The 26,936-nt window shown below is 50.9% G+C and overlaps 1 protein-coding gene across 1 annotated transcript in view; it reads right to left on the bottom strand.

Annotated features, from left to right (window-relative positions):
* The window catches only part of LOC119445354 (inversin), a 369,285-nt gene that overhangs the window by 253,859 nt on the left and 88,490 nt on the right, over positions 1-26,936 (bottom strand). The window contains exon 4 of the mRNA XM_037709663.2: positions 1,925-2,000. Coding sequence (XP_037565591.1) covers positions 1,925-2,000 — 76 coding nt within the window. The remainder of the gene's footprint in view (positions 1-1,924; positions 2,001-26,936) is intronic.

The following is a 26,936-nucleotide window of genomic DNA, read 5'->3' as shown; positions in this document are numbered from 1 at the left end:
TGCTGTCAAGGCTGTTGCTACGCGGCATGCTGATATCTCGTCGTGATGATTCACGAATCGTCGTCGTCGGCGGAGGATCTTCGGCATTGCGTCGTAAAGCAACCGCACCTCCATCGGTTGCTGCCTTTAGTTTCCCGGGTAAGGGCTCGGAGATCGGCCCCGGGTGGGACCGGTGTATTGACGGCGATGCGGCGAGATGTAGCGCCCGGTGACGGCGAGCGTGAGGGTCGTCGTGGTTGCCACTGGGCTCCGGCGAGGTAGTCGGCGATGTCACGTGGTCGCTCGCCAAGCTGTGGACGCGGCGCGTTGACGGCAAACCCTCGTAGGCCCATCTCGCGGTATGGCCATCGGCGGTAGACATGGCCGGATTCCCCGCAGTGATAGCAGAGCGGGTGGTGGTCGGGGGCGCGCCAAATGTCCGTCTTCCTTTGGTAGCTGCGCTGGGCGACGGGCGGGCGTGCTGGCGGCAGCGGCGGTTGACGACGGAACTACGGCTTTACGGGGCCCTGGCGCGAGCGCGGAGGGGGGCCTTGACGACGGGCGACGGCGGCGTAGGTCATCGCTTCCAGCTGGGGTTGCGGTGATTCGGGAAGTGCTAGCGATTGCTGGATTTCCTCCCGCACGATATCGGCGATGGAAGCAACTTGAGGCTGCGACCACGGTAGCAACTTCTGCAGCTCTTCGCGTACCATCGCATTGATGGTGTCTCGTAGGTCGTGGGAGAGCCCTTGGACTTCGGCGTACTGTGGCGTCGAACGGCAATTGTATTGCCGGTTGCGCATGTCCAGTGTTATCTCGATCGTCGCAGCCTCCGAGAGAAAGTCTTGGACTGTCGTTGGTGGATTCCGCACCAGTCCGGCGAATAGCTCCTGCTTAACTCCCCGCATGAGCATGCGAACTTTCTTGTCTTCTGGCATAGCGGGGTCGGCGTGCCGGAATAATCGAGTCATTTCTTCAGTGTACATACCGATGCTCTCATTCGGGAGCTGTACACGGTTTTCCAACAAGGCTGCAGCTCTTTCTTTACGGACGACGCTCGTGAAGGTGTCCAGGAATGCGGCTCGGAACAGGTCCCAGGTTGTTAGTGCACGCTCCCTATTCTCGAACGAGGTTCTGGCGCCGTCTTCAAGCGAGAAGTAAACATGGCGCAGCCTGTCGTCGCAGTCCCACTTGTTGAACGTAGCGACTCGGTCGCATGCCTCCAGCCAGCTATCGGGGGCTTCACATGGCGAACCGCGGAAAGTCGGCGGCTGCCTGGGTTGTTGCATCACGATTGCAGATGTTGGCGCAGGGGCTGTCATGGTAGCTGCCGCCGAGGTCGTGACTTTTGTCCTCTTGGTCTTCTCGGGAAGAAGTCCGTGCTCCGGGGGTTGGTTTTGTAGCCTGAGGCTAGCTCGATGCTCCGGGACAACGTTGGTACTCTCTTCGGGGTTCGGGCTTGGATCACGGCTTTTCGGGGGCGTCCACTGCATGGACACAAAAGCACCTCCACCAGATCTCACGTAGTAGTGACGCTGAAGTAAACAGTCGTAAAACTGTGTATGACGAAACTGATTCTTTATTGGGCGAACGTGTGCCTACAAAAGCAAGCTACACGAAAGCGGCGAACACAGTCGGCGGTCGTCGAAAATCTCATCAGCGGCGAAACGCGTCGGCTTTCATACCCGAGTCATCGAAGGTTCCAGATTAATCCCTGATGCCCGCGGGTCTTCCAGAAAGTTCTAGACAATTCGCGTCGGTCATACAATCAGATAACATAAGCGTCGGTGAAAACAGGCAACGGAACAAAGCATCGATAACGTTCTAGAAACTTCCGATACAGGCGCGTCCTGCGTCGAGCGATAACGTTTTACATTTGTTAGCCATTGGAAAGCGGCCAGCGGTGAAAGATAAACATGTATACGTGTCAATATGCTATGCTTACCTAAAATTGCCGCCCAATGCAGTGGTGTCCGGAAGAGGTCATCAAGTGCATTCACCTCCCCACTGCTTCGCTGAGTCTGCAGAAAGTTGCCCATGGGAGCAGAAACAATTTATGCATGTTTGCCTATAACCAACAGTTTCATTTTAGCGCTGCACACACAGACGTCACACAACCGCGTTCACTGAGCAAGCTGCACAAGCTATCATCCAGCAGAGCATACTAGCAGTGCACAAGACCAACGGAATCGTTTGCCCATTCTGTCACAGCAGATGCAAGCGCTGGTTTAAGGAAACCACGCAATTGCTTCAAGGACTCAGGGCAGGCTAGATCCTAATGGTGGTTGTGCTGGTGATGGGAGTACGGTAGCTTGCTTGACAAGATCACTACGTTTTTGTCAGTTTGCTGTGCGGATATTTCGCGTATCCCAATTTGATCCAGCGCCGTCTCTCTTACGTCGTCGATTAGCGCTGTTCGCGACAAAAATGACAGCACGTATTAGCTAAGTTTTAAACTAAAGGTATATTCCCACAAGTGTCATGGAATCACAAGACATGAATGGATCGTGGATACCATTGGTGGTGATCTGTTTTCAACACCACATCTAAGCAAGCTGAAAAAATACAAAAGCTCGAATTCGGGCTCCTCCTAGACCAAGATATGCATTACTGCAAAGGATACCACCCCCTGTCCCATAGCAGTTATCAAAGTACGCAAAATAACGCACTAATGGGTCTTGTTCCTTCTTGGTCCACGCTCTAACCTCTTTTTTGACATGCAGGCAGACACATTGGTTGTCGTCATGAGGCTCTACCGCGTGAGCGACGTACGTCAAATCCGTGCGGATGTAGATGATTACTTAGCTGCACGCACCACATGTGGACGAGACGAAAGATTCGTAACCAGACAGTCTGAGCAGAGTCGATGTATTTGGTTCGCAAATGACCAGTATGGGGAAATTATTTGTAAAAATGAATTGGCGAAAGTTTATTATGCGTGTCCTGAGACCTCTGGCATTCCATTAGAAGATCGACGCACCTTTAACTTCATAGTGGAAGGGGACAATTGGTCGAGCCATGGTACTTAGACAATGCTAGCAAGCATTGTATTTAGTGCATCCAGTATTTGCAGTGCCCTTCGAGGTGCTGGTGTTTGCAGCTTGTTCAGGATCACGTGGATTGTATTAATTAGCGACTGCAGCATTAGAGCCACTTGGCTGTCCTGGTCAGACAAATCAGCGACAGTAGACACCGGGGGTTGTCCATCAGAAGTTTGCTGCGATTCTGTTGGTGATTGCTGTCGTTTTGGTAGGGTCGGCCAAGATTCAGCAAATATCGTCTTCTCAGTGGCCTTGTCCTTCGCGGTCCTTTCCGCAGTGTATGGTCTGGACGCAGAGGAGGAGGCCATGTTATACGTAGTGGCAAGCGCGTCGCAGAGGCAACAGCCTTCCTTGGAGAACGTCGGTGACGGGAACGTCGCCTCCAGATTTTAGCGGCCGCTTCTCGATGAGATTAATGATCTCTCACAATTTCTTTCAAGATGGCCATTTCCTTCTTAATATGTGGACAATTCTTCGATGAAGCTCATATGACCCGCTGCAGTTCGAGCACTTCATTACAGTGGCGCCACATGCAGAGTGGCGCTCGGCACAGCGGGGGCATGCTGCCTGGTTTTCACAGACGCTGCTCACCTGTCCCAGTTTCATGCATTTGCGGCATAGAAGTTGGCTTCGAAATGAAAGGCTGCACATGTCTGAAGTGTCCCACCTTAACATGCAATGGTAGATATTTACCCTTGAATGCAACATTCACGCAGCGTGAACTGCCTAGCCGAGTAATATCAAGAATGACCTCGTCATTTGCTGGCTTGACAAGAATCGACGTCGTTATTAAGGATGGCCACGTCTACGTCGTTGATAACGCCGGCGACTACATCAGATCCCAGAGGGATGTAGGAGCGCACCTGAATTCTATCAAGGTCGGTTACACTGCGTAGAGTGGTCAGACCACCCGCATGCTGGACATCATCCGCCAGTCGATTTTTTTGCGGTGTTCTCTCAATGTCCGTATTTCGTTGGGCACTAGGGCTTCCAGTGACATCGACACAGATTTTCTCTTGAGTAGCTTCATGTAGGAAGCATGGACCCAAATATGATGGTATTGGCATCCAGCCGCTGCGTGTGTCTTACTGTCTGCGTAGTTGACGATGAAGACGGCCAAGCGTTCCTTCTCTTCGCTTTGCGGCTCTGCACAAGTTGGAAGCAGTCCGCGGAAGGGTCCTCACTGCTGAAAGAGTAGACATGGGTGTCGTCGCTGTCGCACTGTTGACCGATGCGCTTCCTGGAGGCGGCCGCCGCTGACGCCACTGTCGCCGGCAGACGTACGGTGTGCTCGACTTCCATCACAACCGAACAAGGGGCGAAGACCAACGGATGCACTTAAATTTTGACAGAAATATAAGCCAGAGATAGAATAAACAGTACTGTGGGACAGGGCCCCAAAATATATGTTCTTTATTGATGTTCATGAGAGCAAAGTGACGTGTACCTGAAGAACACGAGTAATTGTGAAGCTCACGACATTGAACAAAACCTGTTAAATTTGTGGCAGATGTTATATCGCAAATTTTAGCATATATATTGCTGAGATGCTTTTCCTCCAGAGTTATCCCTGTCTCCATGCAAACTGCTAAGGTAATTGTCATTCACAAACAAGGAGGCAAAAATGATTTACCAAATTACCTACCTGTGTCAATACTACCGGTCTATTCAAATGCTATTGAAAAAATACTGCGGAAACTTCCTAGGGCGACTTGTCAGTTAGTGTGTAAGCATTCTTCCAGTCACTCAACTTGCACACTTACGTCTCTGGCGTATCCCAACGCGTATGGTCGTATCAAGGCGACGCTTGCTCGGTGTCTGTTTGTTAATTATTCTTAGTTAGTATAATTAGTCCTTAATTATGTTAACCTATCAAGAAAGGGGTCAGGCAAGGAGACACAATCTCTCCAATGCTATTCACTGCATGCTTAGAAGAAGTATTCAAGCTCTTAGACTGGGAAAGCTTAGGAGTGAGGATCAACGGCGAATATCTCATCAACCTTCGGTTTGCAGATGTCATTGTCCTATTCAGCAACAATGGAGACGAATTACAGCAAATGATTGAGGACCTTAATTGAGAAAGTGTAAGAACTGGGTTGCAGATGAGTATGCAGAAGACAAAGATAATGTTCAATAGCCTGGCGATGGAACAAGAATTCAGGATCGCCAGTCAGCCTCTAGAGTCTGTAAAGGAGTACGTTTATCTAAGTCAATTACTCACAGGGGACCCTGATCATGAGAAAGAAATTTACAGAAGAATAAAATTGGGTTGGAGTGCATACGGCAGGCATTGCCAAATCCTGACTGGGAGCTTACCACTGTCGTTGAAAAGAAAAGTGTACAATCATTGTATTCTACCCGTGCTAACATATGGGGCAGAAACTTGGAGGTTCACAAAGAAGCTCGAGAACAAGTTAAGGACCGCACAAAGAGCGATGGAACGAAAAATGTTAGGCCTAACGTTAAGAGACAGGAAGAGAGCAGCGTGGATCAGAGAACAAACGGGGATACCCGATATTCTAGCTGACATTAAGCGGAAGAAATGGAGCTGGGCAGGCCATGTAATGCGTAGGAGGGATAACCGGTGGACCATTAGGGTTACATAATGGATACCAAGAGAAGGGAAGCGCAGTCGAGGTCGGCAGAAAACCAGATGGGATGATGCAGTTAGGAAATTTACAGGCGCAAGTTGGAATACGCTAGCGCAAGACAGGGGTAATTAGGGATCGCAGGGAGAGGTCTTCGTCCTGCAGTGGACCTAAATATAGGCTGATGATGATGTTAACTTACATACCCTTATTTTTTCCTATTCGCCTTAACGCTATTCAATCGAAATTAGCCCTAATTATTTACTTGTGTACGGGAGAAGAACGAGCAGTACGCACTGCTTCGAGAAAGAGTATGACGACGAGCTGGCCGAAGCCTTGTGACTGCATTGCCTGAGCTGTGTGACCTCTCGCTGCGGTACTCTACTCTCTGATGGCTTCATTAAATAAACCAGAACGCCTCTCGACATTTGCTGGAGGTGCTAGGGCCATTACAGACCTGGAACCCCACAGCTGGACGCTCCCTCCCGTTTTTGCCATTCCAGAAGACGCTCTGCAAACGGATCCTCCCCAGACATCGCCTGTCGTATGCTCCGGTGCTCTACGCCAACGAGATCCTTCTGTCTTCAGTGGCTCCGACGACCATGACGTGGAGGAATGGCACTCGCCATACGACCGCATCAGTGCACACAACAAATGGAATGACACGCCTAAACTCACTGTTGTCATTTTCTATCTTTCTGGAGTCGCCAACCTCTCGTTCCAGAATCATGAATCGACATTTACACCTGGACAGCATTCACGACTAGTTTCAAGGAAGTCTTCAGTAGTCTTCAGAAGCCGCCGCGCTGTGCGCAAGCTTCGTGCGGAACAACGATTGCGTGGTCGCGCTCAACAAAAGACGAGCTACAATGAATATTGTAACGACGTGGGATCGACGAGGTGCGCGTGTGTTGTTTTAAGCGTCTGCTAAAAATTCAAGGGTACTGAGCGGTGCTGTAGCTCCCGCGAGACAGAATGATGCGTCGCGCAGGCACTGTAGGAAGCTTACTGTCGTTATGTTCGCACGCTGTTTGCTGCCTTGGAAAACGTTTTCTGGTTGCTGCCCGAAAAAGGCTATGGAAGAATTTATTCTCTGTGAATAATTACGACATTAAACATTACGATAAAATGCTTAACTCTTTGAGGGTCGATTTTTTTTTGCCAGTGACGAGAAAATCGTTGGTGTTGTAAAATACACAATGTTTATTCATGAATAAGAAGATAAGCGCACTAAAAAATGGTTGTGTGCACGTCCGGAAACCGAAACAAGTGAGTAGCCTTCGTCTTATCTTTAACAAGGTGCGATAGAGCTTTTGTGGTCTCCAGAAAAGGAAACGCAAAAACGGCACCATCGTTTGCGTATATACGCGCCTGCCCGGGAACAGATGTAATTGCGCCGCGATGAGCCCTAAACGATCCAGTAACAAGCGGTCACCCGCTTTGAAAGAGAGATTTGAAACCAGATAGCCATCAGTTTAGCGCGTGCAACGACTAGGAAATGCTAAGACGTGTTCAAACGAATAAATCCCAATATATTTTTCGCGACCACCTTTAGGTTAGTTTTGCCTTCGGTTGTACCTCGCGAAAGCGGACACGCACGTATCTCCATTTTCAGTAAATACAAACGGAAGACAAGTGTGAAGAGAACATTCGAAGAGGCGCGATAACGCGCTCGAGCGCACACGAAGCGCGAGCTGAAGCGAGAACGCAATTGAAAAGACGAAGGTCGCCAGGGCCATTCACCCGTGATAAAGTGAGCTTTGTACCACTGACCGTAAGCTACATAGCTAACTGAATTAATCATATATGTACTTCATTGCTTTGACATTATGGACGTACCCAAATTTAACACATTTAGGCGCTAGAGAACAGACGTCAGAGTGCTTGCCTCGAACTCCATGTCGTACGACGCTCGCTGTACTTGCGAGTTGCAGCGCGCCGAAATAACACCTGCAACTTCTTTGACATTGTACACGTACTTCGCTCTGCTAAGATTCTTCCCTTTCCGAAGCGTGGATGGGCGGAAGAACCTTTCCAGGTCCTTTATTTTTAGGAAACCGTGGCTCAACACAGCCGAAAGAGGGGGCTCCATTGTGGCCCATGCAGGTTCGCTTGCGGACAGCTCTCTTTGCACTACTCATTTTGCGCCAAGGCTGCGATGGGGGCGCTGGTGGCGAGTTTTTCCGCAGCGCCGCCTGGGCAGAGTCTGAAGTCTATAAGCGACAGCAGTGCCTCTAACGATGTGTCGACGATGCTTACTAAAATTCGTCAACAAGAGTTCGGCGCTGCCGTCGATTACTTTCATAAGGGCTCTGGCAATGGAGACGCCGCAATTCAGTGCTAGCGCATTGATGTGTTCAGCGACTCCAGTCCCATTCTGCATGCTGTCACAGTGCACAGGTACGAGAGAGCAACTCCGTGGCAAAAGTATGACGTCGTCCACAGCAATTCGTAAGCGTGCATGGTTGTGGGTGCTCCTCATGGGTGACATTATCCGAGTTCGTGGCAAACGTGACGCTTCTGTCGCGGATATTAATCGCGGCGCCGTACTCATGCAGGAAATCCATCCCCAATATAAGTTCTTTACAACACTCAGACAAAAGGACGAGGGAGGTGACAAAGGTTGAACCGGCGATTAAGAGTCGGGCCATGCATTTCCTGACAGGTGTCATCAATTGACCTCCGGCGGTTCTTAAGTTGGGCCCGTGCCATGGCGTCTTCACGTTCTTTAGTTTGTCGGCGAGCTGTAAGCTTATGCTTCAAAAATGGGAGCCAGTGTCAGCAAAGCGGCTACTTGGTGGTCGTCAATGCGAACGATTAGGTCGGCGCTGACTACGTCAGTTATGTTTTTCGTAGTTGTATCCGTCGTATTCGTCGTTGTATTTGCCGTCTTCTTCGTCGTCGGAGTCTTTACATCGTCGTTCGTCGATTCCTTGAAACTAGTCGTGAATGCTGTCCATGTGTAAATGTCGATTCATGATTCTGGAACCAGAGGTTGGCGACTCTAGAAAGATAGAAAATGACAACAGTGAATTTAGGCGTGACATTCCATTTGTTGTGTGCACTGACGCGGTCGTATGGCGAGTGCCATTCCTCCACGTCATGGTCGTCGGAGCCGCTGAAGACAGAAGGATCTCGTTGGCGTAGAGCACCGGAGCATACGACAGGCGATGTCTGGGGAGGATCCGTTTGCAGAGCGTCCTTCTGGAATGGCAAAAACGGGAGGGAGCGTCTGGCTGTGGGGTTCCAGGTCTGTAATGGCCCTAGCACCTCCACCAAATGTCGAGAGGCGTTCTGGTTTATTTAATGTGGAGAACCGCGAATACTGGCAACCTCACCCCCGGAGGTCGCTGCGTCTAGTTTCCCCGTCGCGGGCTAGGGGACCTGCCCTATAGTGACGTCGGCAAAACTGCGACGGGTCCGTTAATTGTAGCGCGCAGAAGCTGGAGAAGGAGAACGTGATCGGGGAGTCGTCGTGTTTTACGGCTGAACACTCAGAGGAGCGTCGTTGTAGGCGCGTCGACCGTCACACGGAGAATAGGCGTAGTTGGCAGAAAAGCTTGTGTGTCAGAAGTCAGTAGGTAACACATGTCAGTAGGTAACAGGCCCCTTGTGATGGTGGAAGAGGGCCGACGATGTCGAGTGGACGTGGGAAACCTGGCGTCGGGAGGCCGAAAGGGGGATGGTGCCATGACCGTGTGACGGTGAATTTTAACACGCTGGCACTGAAGGCAGGTTCGCGCCCAGCGTCGGACGTCAGCATTGATGCTTGGCCAAAGGAAACGAGATGTGACTAGCTTCTGGGTCGCACGAATACCCGGATGGCTCATGTTGTGCAATTGATCAAAAAAGTTGTTGCAGTTTCACCTGAAAGGCGAAGCATCAATTGCGATAGCAAATTGGTAGAGAGCTATACGGAGTAATGATATTAGCTTTATCAGCAGTATAAACTTGGACATGCAGCAGCACCGGCAACACGCAGAACTGTTGTCGACACCGTCGGCGTTTTGCCCGCGTTCGCTCAAAATGCGTGCGGCGTTGGTGACTGTTGCCGGAGCATCTGATATAAAAAAGTTGTCGCAGTTTCACCCGAAAGGCGAAGCATCAATTGCGATAGCAACTTAGTAGAGAGCTATACGGAGTAAGGATAGTAGTTTTATCCGCTGTACAAACTTGGACATGCAGCAGCACCGGCAACACACAGCACTGTTGTCGACGCCGTCGGCGTTTTGACCGCGTTCGCACAGAATGCGTGCGGCGTTGGTGACTGTTGCCGGAGCCTCTGATATAAATAGGCACTTGGTGCCGCAGCTAAACGTCGCCTCCCTTCCCTGCCCCCCCCCCCCCCCCCCACTGCCTTTCGTGCGTCAGAAGAAGGCGCGTTTGCTCTACATATATGGTGATTGTAAAGGAGGAAAGAGACGCCTACTTCTGCAGCCCTTAAGGGAGCACGGCACAGAACGCGCGTTTGTTCTCCGCCGTGCGTTCACTCCCCGTGACAGCGCGCGTCCCTCGCGCCCTTTCACTCGCACATACAGCGTTCGGCGGCGCGCGGCGACGATTTTATCTCCATTGACGTCATACGGAACCTGACGGCGACGGCAACGGCGACGCCGACGGCAGAAATCTGCTTTGGAGTGTCCATATAATTGCTATCACAATAATAGGCACTTGGTGCCGCAGCTAAACGTCGCCTCCCTTCTCTCCCCCTCCGCCCCCCCCCCTCCCTCACGGCCTCTCGCGCATCGGAAGAAGGCGCGTTTGCTCTACATATATGGTGATTGTAAAGGAGGAAAGCGACGCCTACTTCTGCAGCCCTTAAGGGAGCACGGCGCAGAACGCGCGTTTGTTCTCCGCCGTGCGTTCACTCCCCGTGAAAGCGCGCGCCCCTCGCGCCCTTTCACTCGCACATACAGCGTTCGGCGCGCGGCGACGATTTCATCTCCATTGACGTCATACGGAACCTCACGGCGGCGGCGACGACGACGGCAACGCCGTCGGCAGAAATCTGCTTTTGAGTGTCCATATAATTGCTATCGCAATAAAATTGCACGACGAAAAGCTGTAGGCACGAAGGGCCGAGGAACACCAGTAGACGTTTCGCACGTTATTAATGAGGTAGAAAATGGAAGCAGGCACTCCGTGAAAGATAGAGACGTGGATGAAGAGCGAAGACTATGCAGCTCAGGATGGTTCCTCTGGGCATCTGCTAGCTCTTCCATATCTAGTGGTGGCTGGGTCGACAAGGCATCGATGCGTGAGAGTGCATCAGCGGCGGCATTTTCCGGCCCGTGGAAGTGTCTGAGATCCACGGTGAACTCGGAGATAAAGCATAGTTGACGGATCTCCCTTGCAGTGTAATTGCCGTAATTGCGATCAAAGGCAAACGTCAGGGGCTTGTGGTCTGTAACGACGTAAAAGTCCCGGCCCTCCAGTAAATGGCGGAAATGTTTGATGGCGAGGTACACCGCAAGGAGTTCTCAGGCAAATGTACTGTATTTTTCTTCCGGTGGTTTGAGTTTTTGCGAGAAAAAACCAAGGGGCTGCCAACCTGATGCGTGCTGCTCGAGAACAACGCCCATTGCCACACTCGATGCATCGGTGATGAGACGAATTGGGGCATCAGGAACGGGATGTATGAGCACGGTGGCGTGTGCCAGAGCCTTTTTGGCAGTGGCGAAGGCAGATGCGGCATCGTCGGTCCATTCCAGTGGTGCAGCCGGGTCTTTTTTTTATGGCTAATAGGTCGGTCAAGGGCTTTAGGAAAGTGGCACACTTAGGAAGAAAGTGGCGATGGAAGTTTAGTAGGCCCAGGAATTCTCGGAGTCGTTTCATTGATGTCGGGGGTGGAAAGTCTAGGATAGCCTTCACTTTGCTGGCGAGCGTTTGGATACCCTGTGGAGTGACAAGGTGGCCTAAGAACTCGATTGTAGCGACGCCAAAGACGCACTTATTGGGATTAATGACGAAGCCGTAATCATCCAGACGATGAAACAGGGTGCGCAGGCAGTGTTTCCAGGTTTGGCTATATATAGCCAAATTGGAGTACGGGAAAAATTTTTTGGCGTCGACTTGGACGAGTTGGCTATGTGGCTATATTTGGGCTACTAAATATCTGCGACTTGGCTGTGTTTGGGCTATAAGTGGCGCCCTAATCCACGCTCCAGAGGTGCCTCTGATCGGGTAAAAGCAAATCTCGAAGGCTGTGTTATAGCTGGTTGAGCCGGCCGCGTGGCTGTGCGTGTGTGCGTGCGCGAAATGACCCCCCCCCCCCCCCTTCCCGCCTTTCCTTCCCTCTCTGTGCCGTTGTCTGATCCGGTGGCTTGGATCTTTGATGCACTTAAACTTACACGCTGCTTGACCGTTAGGCACCCGATCCCCGGGCGTCGGGATGAACCCGGGAGTAGTGGGTTTTTCACAGTATACTGTACCAACATGGCTATGTTCAGGAAGGGAGAGCAGTAACATAGGGTCGGGGCCGTCGGGCAATCGTGGCGCCAACATGAACGAAGGGAAGCACGGGTGGATGACACGCTCCAGTGTGTTCATGGCCATGTCTTCCGGATGACCTATCGCGCCGGGCACAGTTTTCGACCCACTCCACGTTTCTGGCGCGAAGCTGTACTGCCATTTTCCTTTTCCTGCTAGATGAATTTTTCTTCGTGCTTAGATTCGAGATTCATTTCGATAGGTTGCACGTAAGATCGGATCCTCCTCAGAGAGAAGAATCCAAACATGGGGAAGTGGGCCAAGTATGCGAGAACGTATAAATCAGAATATGAGAAAGACCCTGAGCCAAAGGTGGGTTCTGGTGCTTTTACTTCTAGATGGTTTGCCCGTAACGTCATGGATGCAGATACTCATTCTACTAATATCGAAACATGTTTGCCACGATGACATCAGTGCACCACGTCACATGAACTTCCCCCACCGTGTTAGCTTAACTTGTAAGGTGTCGTGCTGCTGGCTCGAGGACGCGGGTTTGATTCCCGGCCACGGCGGCCGCATTTCGATCAAGGCGAAATGCAGGAACACCCGTGTACTTAGGTGCACGTTAAAGAACCTGAGGTGGCCAAAATTAATCCGAAGTCCTCCGCTGCGTCATGCCTCCCAATCATATCGTAGTTTTGGTACGTAAAACCCCAGCAATAATTAGGGTTTTAGAATAGGGGCCTCAAACGTATTGGGGCCCCAAAGAAATAGCGTCGAAGCCACTTCGCATGCGCAAGACGGGAACTGTGTTTGGGTTTTGCGTCGGGCATGCTATTTCATCGATTTAGCGGGAGCCCCAAAAGCTGCCCCAAAAGCTTTCGTCAATAAACATGGCGGCGCCCACCGAAGCGACGGCTCCAATTTAGCATAAAACTTGGCTCGATTCGTGGTAATGCGTGAAGTTCGTAAGCTAGAAGAAGGGATTGCGGTTACCGCTTTCTGTCAACCAACATTTGTAATGAAGATTGATTCACTATACGACGCCGATTCCGAATTCAATGGTCGATTTCATGGCTTGTGGGCCTATGACGGATTGACTTGGCTGGGTGAAGGTGCGTAAAGTTGGTTATTCAAAACTAAGCGCAACAAGTTGCATGCTGCTAATACAACAAGTTCTAAATTGTAATTAAAAGCGAAAACACGAAAGTCTTAATTACTTTTCTTATCATAAAATTGTATATTTTATTTTATTGTTTATAACAGCTTTTCTTTGCCGCCGTAGTGACGCTGCAAACGCAACACACTATCCACAAACGCAAAACGCCCATTTCAAAACTCTTCATTCCTGCATGCCCCAACGCTAACACCGGCAAAGCACTTTGGGGCCCCAGACTTTAGGGGCCCCTATTCTAAAACTTAATTAGTCATCAACATGGTTTGCTTTTTGACAGTAACCGGTTTTCATAGCATTACCACTGTTATCAATTTGTTGTTTACCATTGCTCTTTGTACGCCGTCGCGGCTCTTACCATTTCGAGCGAGTTAGTTCGGGATGCGCTCGTCGCCGAAAACAACTACGCGCTTCTTACACTAGTTTGCCGGTTTGCGCAGTAATCTTTTAAAGCTCTACTTACACCGATTGAGACAGTGAGTGGCATCTGTTGCCTGTCCCTTTTCTTAACGCATGTTCTTGGCGTGGTGGAGACCTAACAAGGCAGCCAGTTTGATGTAAATTGACACTATATAGGTAGTGTTTGTCCGAGCTAATCCGGGCCAAGCTAAATGAAAAACAAAAACAAGAAAATTAGAATACAAGATAGGACGATGAGATAAATAACTCGAGATATCATAGCGCGAAAGACTTGTTTTAGCTCATCAAAAAAGAAGCCGTGAGCACGTCGCCGTCGCAGATCGCTGGACAGCTGAACTTCTACGCCGTAGGCAGAGATAACGTGAGAGATCGATGACGCTGAACATTATTCTGTGTTCACGACAACTAAAAAACAGAGTTCGTAGTTAATATTACTGTAAATAAATAAAAATAATAACTTAGTACTATCTGTCATAAAATAAAAGCATTGATCTAGCCCTCTGCAGCGATTCGCTGGAACTTCTACCGGGGCCAACCAAAAAGTGTTCTGTGCAAGCATGATGTCGCTGTTTTTGATGTAAAGAGCCGACCGTCACAGCGGCACGGACATTTTGCTACGACGGGTTGTGCAAAAAAGGATTGCCGTTGTCGAATGTGAAAATGTATACACAAATAAAATTGCAAATAACAATGGCTATATTTGGATACGAAATATTTTGCACTTTTTTTTCTGTTTGGCTACATTTGGGCTACAACTTCTCTACCTTTTGGCTACGCCGCCTCGTCGGACCTGGCAACACTGTGCGCAGGTGGTCTTTATGCTCAGGGCCCGATGAGCTTGCGACCAAGAGGTCATCAAGGTAGGCAAATACGAAATCGAGACCTCGCGTGATCTTGTTGATAGTGCGCTGAAAAGTCTGTGCTGCATTGCGCAGTCCGAAAGGCATCCTTACATATTCGAACAGACCAAATGGGGTGGTGATGGCCGTCTTTGGAATGTCAGCGGGTTCTACAGGAATCTGATGGTAAGCCTTCACTAAGTCAATCTTAGAGAAGATCGTGCACCCAGCCAAATTTGATGTGAAATCCTGTATGTGAGGAAGTGGGTAGCGGTCTGGTAAGGTGTGGGCATTGAGAGCGCGGTAATCCCCACATGGTCTCCAGTCGCCAGGATCTTTCTTCGGCACCATGTGGAGTGGCGATGCCCAGTTGCTGGAGGAAGGCCGCACAATGCCAAGTTCAAGCATGTGCTCAAACTCACGGCGGGCGATGGTGAGGCGTTCTCCAGATAGTCGACGAGGCCGTGTAAAAACGGGAGGTCCAGTGGTCACAATGTGGTGAGTGACGGAATGCTTCACTGGTGACTCTCTGGTGTGCGGCTTCGTGATGTTGAGGAAGTCAGCGAGTATTTTTGCATACAGCGAAGCGGGTGTGAGAGATCGAAGGCTTGTTGACGAGGAAGTGCAGAGTATAGCGTTGATGGATAGGCGCGTGTTGAGATCGATGAGGCGATGAGCATGCATGTCCACAGCAAGGTTGAAAAAACTGGGGAAGTCAGCTCCAAGAACAGCTTGCGAGACGTCAGCGAGGATGAAAATCCAGCGACGTACGGCGTAGTCCAAGGTCAAGTGTAAGAGAGCGTTGGCCGTATGTGGGAATGGCGGAGTTGTTGATCGCTTGGAGTGGGCAGGTCTGTTCGTTGCGACGGCGATCTGCACAGGAGGCCGGTATGACGCTAACCTGGGCTCCTGTGTCGACGAGGAAGCAAGCGCCAGTGATCTTATCGGAAACATAGAAAAGGCGGCATGACTTTCGACCAGTACCACTTGCCGTCGTCAGTGGCCGGTCGTCGCATTTCCCGACCAGGAGCACGGGCGAGTGCACTTGCGAGCAGAGGCCCCAAATCGACAGTGGTACCAGCACATGGTCGAGGACGAGCCGTCCCGTGGCGCGTCGGTTGTCTGAAGTCCCGGTGAGCGTGGAGACGTCGAGGAGCGACTGTGGAACTGGAACCTGGATGCCGATCGGCGATGCGCAGGTACGAAGTCATCGAGACGTCTGACAAGGGCGTCCAAACGGTTGTCGATGCTCGCGAGCGCGGGGTCTGCAGCGGTGGCCGGTGGCGACGTGGTCACGGCGTTGAGGCTATGTGCCCGCGAGTAGCCTGCTACTCGATCAGCCATTTCAGCGAGCGTGTCTACTGGGGCATCTCCTGCAGCGACGAGGACCGGGACCATGCTCTGCGGTAAGCGCTGGAGGAACAACTCTCGCAACAGCTTCTTCTCTTGAGGGGCGGATGTCCGCCAATGAGCTGGCGTATGCGTCGCAGGAGCTGGGATGGGCGACGGTCACCGAGCTCTGTGGCCGTGATGAGCTGTTGGAGTCTGCTGTGTTCAGACTCGGACTTTGCCGGAAATATAGCTTCCTTCAACGTGTCGTAGGGATGACTCGGGTGCGGCGAAGCTAAAATATCTGCGAAGTCTTCGGCTACGTCCGGAGGTAAGGAGGACACCAGATGCCAGTACCTGGTCTGTTGGCTGGTGATTTGCCGTAGACGGAAGTGCGCCTCGACCTGCAGTAACCATGTGCAGGGGTTGTTTGGCCAAAATGGTGGCAGGTTGACGTGTTGGATCGCAGCCACCGCAGCACTGCTAGGTCTGGCGTCTTCTTGGGCGTCAGGACCGGTAGGCTGGGTGGAAGAGCCGGCGGGATCCATGCGGGATAGTTGGGGTTGCGTGTTCATTATCGGGTCACCATTAACTGTCGGAGCTAACACGAGAAAGATCCAGCCCTGACAGCGCTGAGATTTCGAACTGATTTTTTATTCGCGCTCTGCACCTGCCGCGCAGTCGAATGCCAACTTCTTTTTCCTTGACGGGCGCCGCATGCTGAGGCGCTACATGTGTATTCAGCGGCGCGATAGTTTTACATGCGAAGCATCTTATGGTCGGGGCTATGTCACTCCCTCCCTCCCTCCGCCGTGCGGCGTCCACACCCCTACTGCGCATCGTCCTCCCCCTCCTCTCCTTGTATGTATATGTATAGTATATGTACGCCAAGCTCCGGCTTCCAGAAGCCGGCTTCCGTTTCCACTTCCGGTTCCGCTTCCGGAGAACGCTTCCGGCGTTTTGTCCGAATGATCCCCCGGTGCTTCGCCCACTCATCATCATTCACTTCGTCCTCTCATTCTCCTCCCGCAACGCCGCGATGAGTGCCATGGACAGCGCCAGCGTCAACGCCAGTGTCAGCGCCGTGGACAGCGCCGCGGAGAAGAGGGCTCGAGCCGCTGCCACGAAACGACAGCGCAACAGGCCGATCTGAAAACTAATGGGAACTTGAGTCGACCCCATGGCTGCTTCGCGTACTACTCAGGGTTCCCCTACGGGAAGATGGTGCATTTTTTTTTTCATTTGCGGAAAACTCGATAGACGTGTCCAGCGTCGCCACAATGGTGGCACACTAGTCGACGGTCGACGGTGCGGCACAAACCGGGTTTCTGATGCTGATAGCTTGGCGGCGACTCTCCATGGAGCCAAGGAGTGGCCTGTGTGTGGCGAAGATACGGCATTGTTTGTGCTGGTCTGATCGCCGGGCCGGTAGAGCCGACGGGGGCGACGGTATCGACTCTGTTTGTAGCACAGGTGATGTTATAGTTGTGGGTGTCAACGGCGTCGAAGTTGCGTTGATCGGACAGCGAACAGCCTCCGCATAAGTAAAGCGCCACGACGCGTTACCACAGTCGGGCGATGAAAAAGCCTACCGGACTTCTTCCCGAACCACAACCGCTACAAACGATAACGCTGGCGCCATCACTGTAAACGGAAATAACTCTCAGGTGGGAGTATACTGCTTGTCCTCTAGCGACCCCCCGGTTGGGAGTTTATTATGCTCCGAATGATCGGAGTATAATTTTTACTCCGTGCGGGCGGAATTTTTGGGTGGTGCCTTCGGAGTTTTTTTTTCTGTCATTTTTATTTTTTACTTCGAGCTGGACGGAGTTTTTTCGAGGTGCACCGGGAGTATAAAAAAAGACACGTCAATTAGCGTGGAGAATTTTTATGTAGAGGCTTAGGGTCAAATTCCGAAATATACGCACAAGAATAAGCCAAATTATGCGAAAGAAGTGAACGAGACCAGACAGGCCTAGCAATACATAAACACAAAAATTTGAGAAACACACGATGCGCAGCTGTAAAAGACATCCAACGCACACTCGACACACAAGAAGCAACCCTGCCAGTATATATAGCCACGATAATGTGGGCCTCGAAACGGCCTAGTGAGCAGCTGTAGTGTTTTCAGAATTACGACTCACAGGCTCGCACATATGAGATCGGCCTCTCTGAAAGTAACATGAAACCTAAATCCACATGGAACTGTTAACTTAGAATATTGAAAAAACAACGTTCATGGCGTAATTTTTCTAAATTAGAATGCCATTCCGTGAGCGCTGAAGCGACTTCGCACACTGCCGGCGTCCGCAGCCAAAAAGTAGTGCGTTAGTTACAGTACGCAAGAAAAATGTACGTGCGCGTGCTTCATGACAAAATTAGCTTCGTACAAAAAATTGTGGCGGGACAATAATTTATTACATGTGAGCATGACCCGTAGTAGCCTACGTAACACCGAAAATTGCGTAGTCATACATTTTTTAGACCGCACTACTTGCTCCGCGTCCAAGCAATGTCTCTCGGCTGTGAAACAGCCATATCGCTGATCTGGCAAACGAATCCTCACGCTCGGAGCCAGCAGGTATGCTCCTAAATCAGTATGTTGGATGGAGCATGATGTTAATGCAATATCCGAAGCAACGACGTGATCAAAACAGAACAGCGCGATAACAATTCACATCGCTCAGTAAGAAGCTTTATTCACAGTACGTACTTACGTCCTACCGTATTTCTTGGGCGAGGATATCCGTACACAGATTCATAAAAGAGTTGCTTGCACCACGGTCTAACTTACTGGCAGCACAGCACCGTGACGAAGTCGGAATATGGCATTCATGTGCGGCTATCACGGACGTTGTCGCTCGAACAGTGGCTGCTGTTGCCATTGCTACGCGGCACTTTACACCAGACGTTGTCATAATATACTCAAAAGGACATAAAGTTGTATTGAACACACTGAGGAACACAAGTCAAGGTCACGCAACACGGAAGCACAGCCAGAAACCCGAGCCGACATCACGAGTCAACCGGCAGCTTCGTGGTCACAACTAAGCCTTTTTCCGCACTTGAAATCGTTGCTCTTGCATTAATCGTTGTCAGCAGAGTGATCACAGCTAACGCACATGAAGATGAGATGCAGTGAGCTTCAGGCACGCCTATAACACTTTCTGGAAGGAAGTATAGGAAAGAAAATCGGCGAAACGCTGGCGCGGAACGACACTTCACAGATGTAAACAAACCGTCAGCCATGAGCACCGCCGACTCCGCCGAACGCGGCCGGTCGCTGGCACGGCGCACAGCCTTATGGGAAGCACCACGTGACCAACCTGTTCCGGCGGGGGAGTTTTTTAAAACTCCCTGTGCGGAGTTCCCCGGGAGAACAAAATTTTGAAGGCAGAATAATATCACGTCATGTCCGCCCTTATCCTCCCACAGGTTGTGAGCGGAGTGAAACGAGGGACTGCCGTTGTATTCCTCCCATACATCGGAATAAATCTTCAAGGATGGGAGTATATAGGGCACATCACCTTGTTAAAATTCCCATGTCGGGGTATTTTCGTTTACAGTGCTGCAGGTCCGTAGGCGCATTAACAAATCCGAGCTGCCGAAGCTCTTCTCGCACAACCTCTCGGATAACTTCACGCAGAGGCTTGTCGTTACTCGCAGCCAGTACGGAAGTGTTCGCCGCCGAGATATTCATGTCATGCTGGCGGTATCGTCCCTGTAGGGCCCGTTCAATGGCTGTAGCTTCTTTTGTGAACTCCGTCACTGTAGTTGGTGGATTTCTCACAAGACCGGCGAACAGTTGCTCTTTCACTCCCCGCAAGAGATAGCGCAGCTTTCTTTCATCTGGCATGTCGGGGTCTGCCCTGCGGAAAAGACGGGCCATGTCTGCTGAGAACCCAGCAACGCTCTCATTTGGTTTTTGAATACGAGGTTTCTAGCGGGGGACTGGAATCGGGCGCGAGGCCTAGCAGGCGGCGACTGAACCGGTGGACAGGTGTTTCGATGCGTGATGGCGATTCCGGGCTCGATCGTCGGCTCCGAGAAGGGGTGCCAAGCATAAAGGATGAAGTATACCCAGCACCCCCACCAGTGTAACGACGTGCATGCGATCGACGAGGACGCAGAGCAGCACCAGCAAATACACCTTATCAATCGGCAAGAATACCAACGTTTTTTACAGCGTAAGCTGTTATGGGCTCCTTCCAATAGCCGTTTCGGTTCCCGATGGTGTCCGCCGCCGCCGACGGCGTCCGGCGATCGTAAGCGCTATCGCTGGAAATGCGAAAAAAGTACCCGGTTCCCGCCGAGATCCAACCCGCACCAGCTGCGTCGGTGCCGATACTCTACCGCCGGAAAAATGCGCTTTCAACGCACGCGAAGACGATGCGAGCCTCCGCCAGTATGGTGGCGCCACATAGTTAAGGCGCCTGCAAACGCAGCGTGCGCATGCGCAGACGACGAGATGCCATTCAGACGAGGCGCTAAAAAAAACACACCGCATATCCCTGAAGCGAATGATGATGAGTGGGCGAAGCACCGGGGGATCATTCGGGTGACCGTGAATACCCGGCATATATATATATATATATATATATATATATATATATATATATATATATATATATATATATATATTGTACACATGTACAGTATATACAGCGCTTATACTTGTGCACCGCAACGCCCCGAGCGGTCTCCATGCTACGGACGACGGACGACGAGGGACAAGGCTCGGCCCTAAGGTGCTTCGCCCCTAAAAAACGCGATCCCCAGCCTCCGCCAGTACACTGTAAACGGAAATAACTCTCAGGTGGGATTATAATGCTTGTCATCTAGCGACCCCCCGGTTGGGAGTTTATTATGCTCCGAATGATCGGAGTATAATTTTTACTCCGAGCGGGCGGAATTTTTGCGTGGTGCCTTCGGAGTTTATTTTTTTTGTCATTTTTATTTTTTACTTCGAGCTGGACGGAGTTTTTTCGAGGTGCACCGGGAGTATAAAAAAGACACGTCAATTTGCGTGGAGAATTTTTATGTAGAGGCTTCGGGTCAAATTCCGAAATATACACACAAGCATAAGCCAAATTCTGCGAAACAAGTGAACGAGACCCAACAGACCAAGCAATACATAACACAAACATTTGAGAAACACCCGACGAAGAGCTGTGAAGGCCATCCAACGCACACTCGACACACAAGAAGCAACCCTGCCAGTATATATAGCCACGATAATGTGGGCCTCGAAACGGCCTAGCGAGCAGCTGTAGTGTTTTCAGAGTTACGACTCACAGGCTCGCACATATGAGATCGGTCTCTCTGAAAACAACATGAAACATAAATCCACACGGAACTGTTAACTTAGAATATTGAAAAAACAACGTTCATGGCATAATTTTTCAAAATTAGAATGCCATTCCGTGAGCGCTGAAGCGACTTCGCACACTGCCGGCGTCCGCGGTCAAAAAGTAGTGCGTTAGTTACAGTACGCAAGAAAAATGTACGTGCGCGTGCTTCATGACAAAATTAGCTTCATGCGAAAGAATTGTGGCTGGATAACAATTTATCACATGTGAGCATGACCCGTAGCAGCCTACGTAACACCGAAAATTGCGTAGTCATACATTTTTTTGACCGCACTACTTGCTCCGCGTCCAAGCAATGTCTCTCGGCTGTGAAACGAAGCCATATCGCTCATCTGGCAAACGAATCCTCACGCTCGGAGCCAGCAGGTATGCTCCTAAATCAGTATGTTGGATGGAGCTGATGTTAATGCAATATCCGAAGCAACGACGTGATCAAAACAGAACAGCGCGATAACAATTCACATCGCTCAGTAAGAAGCTTTATTCACAGTACGTACTTACGTCCTACCGTATTTCTTGGGCGAGGATATCCGTACACAGATTCATAAAAGAGTTGCTTGCACCACGGTCTAACTTACTGGCAGCACAGCACCGTGACGAACTCGGAATATGGCATTCATGTGCAGCTATCACGGACGTTGTCGCTCGAACCGTGACTGCTGTTGACATTGCTACGCGGCACTTTACACCGGACGTTGTCAGAATATACTCAAAAGGACATAAAAGTGGTATTGAACTCACTGAGGAACACAAGTCAAGGTCACGCAACACGGAAGCACAGCCAGAAACCCGAGCCGACATCACGAGTCAACCGGCAGCTTCGTGGTCACAACTAAGCCTTTTTCCGCACTTGAAATCGTTGCTCTTGCATTCATCGTTGCCAGCAGAGTGATCACAGCTAACGCACATGAAGATGAGATGCAGTGAGCTTCAGGCACGCCTATAACACTTTCTGGAAGGAAGTATAGGAAAGAAAATCGGCGAAACGCTGGCACGGAACGACACTTCACAGATGTAAACAAACCGTCAGCCATGAGCACCGCCGACTCCGCCGAACGCGGCCGGTCGCTGGCGCGGCGCACAGCCTTATGGGAAGCACCACGTGACCAACCTGTTCTGGCAGGGGAGTTTTTTAAAACTCCCTGTGCGGAGTTCCCGGGGAGAACAAAACTTTGAAGGCGGAATAAAATCACGTCATGTCCGCCCTTATCCTCCCACAGGTTGTGAGCGGAGTGAAACGAGGGAATGCCGTTGTATTCCTCCCATACATCGGAATAAATATTGAAGGATGGGAGCATCACCTCCTTAAAATTCCCATGCGGGGGTATTTTCGTTTACAGTGTATGTTGGCGCCATCAAGTTAAGGTGCCTGCAAACGTCACAGGCCTGCACGGCCAAGCATCACTTATATGTCAATGATCTCGCCGCGGCTGTATCTACTTGCATATTTCAATACGCTGACGACACTGTCATTTTGTCTCGGCATTCCCCGTTTCCCAGAAGCAGTTTCCCTTCTGCAAGATTCTACGATAAACTTGATGAACTGGTTTGCCAATAATGTGATTAATGTAAACGTCTCTAAAACACAGCTCATTTGTTTCCATAATCCACTAAAAAAAGTTAGTTTAAGCGTCCCATTGCTGGCTCACTGTTCATCTTGTTCTCCGTGTTCTTGTACACCTGTTCCATATGTTTCATCTGTTAAATACCTTGGTGTACTTCTTGACAGTGACTTCACCTGGAATTCTCACCTGGCGTATGTTTGTTCAAGGCTCCGGGCAGTGTCTCGTACATTATACACTATCAGATACTATACGCCACTATCAGTTCGCAAAATGATACTGCAAGCCTTAGGTTATAGTGTTCTTCGGTATGGTATTACGACGTTCGGTCACTGCGCGAATCGTTGGAAAAATAGAATTAACTCTATCCTTCTCTCAATTTTGAAAGTGATTAGTTATGATTTAAGACTGCCCTCAGGAACAGACCTTTTTAAATCATTACGATGCTCTAACTTTGATGCCCTTCTGACTGAGACGGCTGTCCTGAGGCATTTCTGGTCTAACAAGTATAAAGTTCCTTACGTCCCTACACGCTGCCTTCGACCTAAAAACCGTTTTCGGGTGATTCGCTGCTCCACCAGATATGGTAAGCGCAGTCGTAGCTACTTTATACCGTCTTGCTTTAATCAACTACCCCCGCGTGTCTTTCGTGCAAAAACAAAATTCAAGCTGAAGCAACTGCTTCGTCGCATTCATCTCTAACTCTTCCGTGATATCTATTCTTTTCCTTCGTTTAATGCCGCTGCGGTATCAAAAACCTTAAGGTAACCATGTATTTCAGGCTGCGCATAGCTGTTGATGTATTAAAGGCATTCGAAATTTTTCTTTTCCTCGAAAATATGATGGTGATCTATTATTGTTTTTTTGCCATTGCATGTACGAATGGTCAACTCATGTAAGGCTGGGTGACGTTATATGTATTACCATCAGTGTTTTTTCTTCTTCATGCACTGCTGTACACGCGCGTCTAATGTCTGCATGTATGCGCGAAAGGAAAAAAAATGTATCTGCACTAGAGTGGTCCTAGGTAAATGAATTCCTGTTGTCTGCTTTCTGTCGGCTCTGCCCTTCAAGCCCAATGAGGCTTTGGCAGGCCAATTTTGTATTTGTTTCTGTACCAAATGTCAATAAAGTATTATTATTATTATTATTATTATTATTATTATTATTATTATTATTATCATCGGAATCAGCAGAAGGCTGTTCAGAGAGTTTTACAAGCCGCAGCTCGCCGTCGACGCCAGGCTGGCAGTTCAGACTGTTCTCGTCAAAACGAGGCGAAGAGACTGTCGCCAAGACCCTGGCGCGCGTGTTCCCGAAATTAGCTACTCTTGAGCTACTCTTGAGCCGCTCCACCAGCTTACACTGTGACTGTGCTGCGTGTGCCGCGCAGGCCTGTGACTTTTTTTCGTCTTCACGCTCAACCTAAAATCCCGCGCTACTTCAACCTCGTGCCCACCCGCGGCAATATACTAGTTGTTCCAATATGTAGCTAACCTTTGCCGGCGCATTAATCCCGCTATGCCCGAAACTGAAAAGATAAAAAATGCGTGCTGCATACATATATCTCTCCCTCTCGTTGATGATGATGATAAGTGGTTCTTGAGGGAAAGGGAAAGGTTGGCGCCTTTCCCTCAAGAACCACTTATCATCATCATCAACGAGAGGGAGAGATATATGTATGCAGCTCTCGTTGCTCGTGTCGCTCGCTCTGCGTTTCCTCCTCTCTCGTACGCGGCGCTCAGTCGCGCTGCGCGTGCTGTATATATATATATATATATATATATATATATATATATATATATATATACTGTCGCAAGCTCTGCGTTTGCTCCTCGTGCGCGGCGTTTAGTCGCGCTGCGCGTGCTGTATCTCTCTCTCTCTTTGCTCGTGTCGCTCGCACTGCGTTTGCTCCTCTCTCGTACGCGGCGCTCAGTCGCGCTGCGCGTGCTGTATCTCTCTCTCTCTTTGCTCGTGTCGCTCTCACTGCGTTTGCTCCTCTCTCATACGTGGCGCTCAGTCGCGCTGCGCGTGTTGTATATTTATCTCTCTTTGCTCGTGTCGCTCGCACTGCGTTTGCTCCTCTCTCGTACGCGGCGCTCAGTCGCGCTGCGCGTGCTGTATCTCTCTCTCGCTGCTCGTGTCTCTCGCCTGCGTTTGCTCCTCTCTCGTACGCGGCGCTCAGTCGCGCTGCGCATGCTGTATCTCTCTCTCTCGCTCGCTGCTCGTGTCGCTCGCACTGTATTTGCTCCTCTTGGCGCTGCGCCGTGCTCCCTTATGGGCTGCAGAATTAAGCGTCTCTCCCTTATGTATAATAAACACCTCCTCTCTCGTACGCGGCGCTCAGTCGCGCTGCGCATGCTGTGCTGTATCTCTCTCTCTCTCTCGCTGCTCGTGTCGCTCGCACTGCATTTGCTCCTCTCTCGTACGCGGCGCTCAGTCGCGCTGCGCGTGCTGTATCTCTCTCTCTTTGCTCGTGTCGCTCTCAACGCGTTTGCTCCTCTCTCATACGCGGCGCTCAGTCGCGCTGCGCGTGTTGTATATTTATCTCTCTTTGCTCGTGTCGTTCGCACTGCGTTTGCTCCTCTCTCATACGCGGCGCTCAGTCGCGCTGCGCGTGCTGTATCTCTCTCTCGCTGCTCGTGTCGCTCGCTCTGCGTTTGCTCCTCTCTCGTACGCGGCGCTCAGTCGCGCTGCGCATGCTGTATCTGTCTCTCTCGCTCGCTGCTCGTGTCGCTCGCACTGTATTTGCTCCTCTTGGCGCTGCGCCGTGCTCCCTTATGGGCTGCAGAATTAAGCGTCTCTCCCTTATGTATAATAAACACCTCCTCTCTCGTACGCGGCGCTCAGTCGCGCTGCGCATGCTGTGCTGTATCTCTCTCTCTCTCTCTCGCTGCTCGTGTCGCTCGCACTGCGTTTGCTCCTCTCTCGTACGCGGCGCTCAGTCGCGCTGCGCATGCTGTATCTCTCTCTCTCGCTCGCTGCTCGTGTCGCTCGCACTGTATTTGCTCCTCTTGGCGCTGCGCCGTGCTCCCTTATGGGCTGCAGAATTAAGCGTCTCTCCCTTATGTATAATAAACACCTCCTCTCTCGTACGCGGCGCTCAGTCGCGCTGCGCATGCTGTGCTCTATCTCTCTCTCTCTCTCGCTGCTCGTGTCGCTCGCACTGCGTTTGCTCCTCTCTCGTACGCGGCGCTCAGTCGCGCTGCGCATGCTGTATCTCTCTCGCTCGCTGCTCGTGTCGCTCGCACTGTATTTGCTCCTCTTGGCGCTGCGCCGTGCTCCCTTATGGGCTGCAGAATTAAGCATCTCTCCCTTATGTATAATAAACACCTCCTCTCTCGTACGCGGCGCTCAGTCGCGCTGCGCATGCTGTGCTGTATCTCTCTCTCTCTCGCTGCTCGTGTCGCTCGCACTGCATTTGCTCCTCTCTCGTACGCGGCGCTCAGTCGCGCTGCGCGTGCTGTATCTCTCTCTCTCTTTGCTCGTGTCGCTCTCACTGCGTTTGTTCCTCTCTCATACGCGGCGCTCAGTCGCGCTGCGCGTGTTGTATATTTATCTCTCTTTGCTCGTGTCGCTCGCACTGCGTTTGCTCCTCTCTCATACGCGGCGCTCAGTCGCGCTGCGCGTGCTGTATCTCTCTCTCGCTGCTCGTGTCGCTCGCTCTGCGTTTGCTCCTCTCTCGTACGCGGCGCTCAGTCGCGCTGCGCATGCTGTATCTGTCTCTCTCGCTCGCTGGTCGTGTCGCTCGCACTGTATTTGCTCCTCTTGGCGCTGCGCCGTGCTCCCTTATGGGCTGCAGAATTAAGCGTCTCTCCCTTATGTATAATAAACACCTCCTCTCTCGTACGCGGCGCTCAGTCGCGCTGCGCGTGCTGTATCTCTCTCTCGCTGCTCGTCTCGCTCGCTCTGCGTTTGCTCCTCTCTCGTACGCGGCGCTCAGTCGCGCTGCGCATGCTGTATCTGTCTCTCTCGCTCGCTGCTCGTGTCGCTCGCACTGTATTTGCTCCTCTTGGCGCTGCGCCGTGCTCCCTTATGGGCTGCAGAATTAAGCGTCTCTCCCTTATGTATAATAAACACCTCCTCTCTCGTACGCGGCGCTCAGTCGCGCTGCGCACGCTGTGCTGTATCTCTCTCTCTCTCTCGCTGCTCGTGTCGCTCGCACTGCATTTGCTCCTCTCTCGTACGCGGCGCTCAGTCGCG

The sequence above is a fragment of the Dermacentor silvarum genome, chromosome 3 (assembly GCF_013339745.2).
Source record: "Dermacentor silvarum isolate Dsil-2018 chromosome 3, BIME_Dsil_1.4, whole genome shotgun sequence".
NCBI lineage: Eukaryota > Metazoa > Arthropoda > Arachnida > Ixodida > Ixodidae > Dermacentor > Dermacentor silvarum.
The sequence above is the reverse complement of the archived record's forward strand: the minus strand, read 5'-3'. Positions and strand labels throughout refer to the sequence as shown.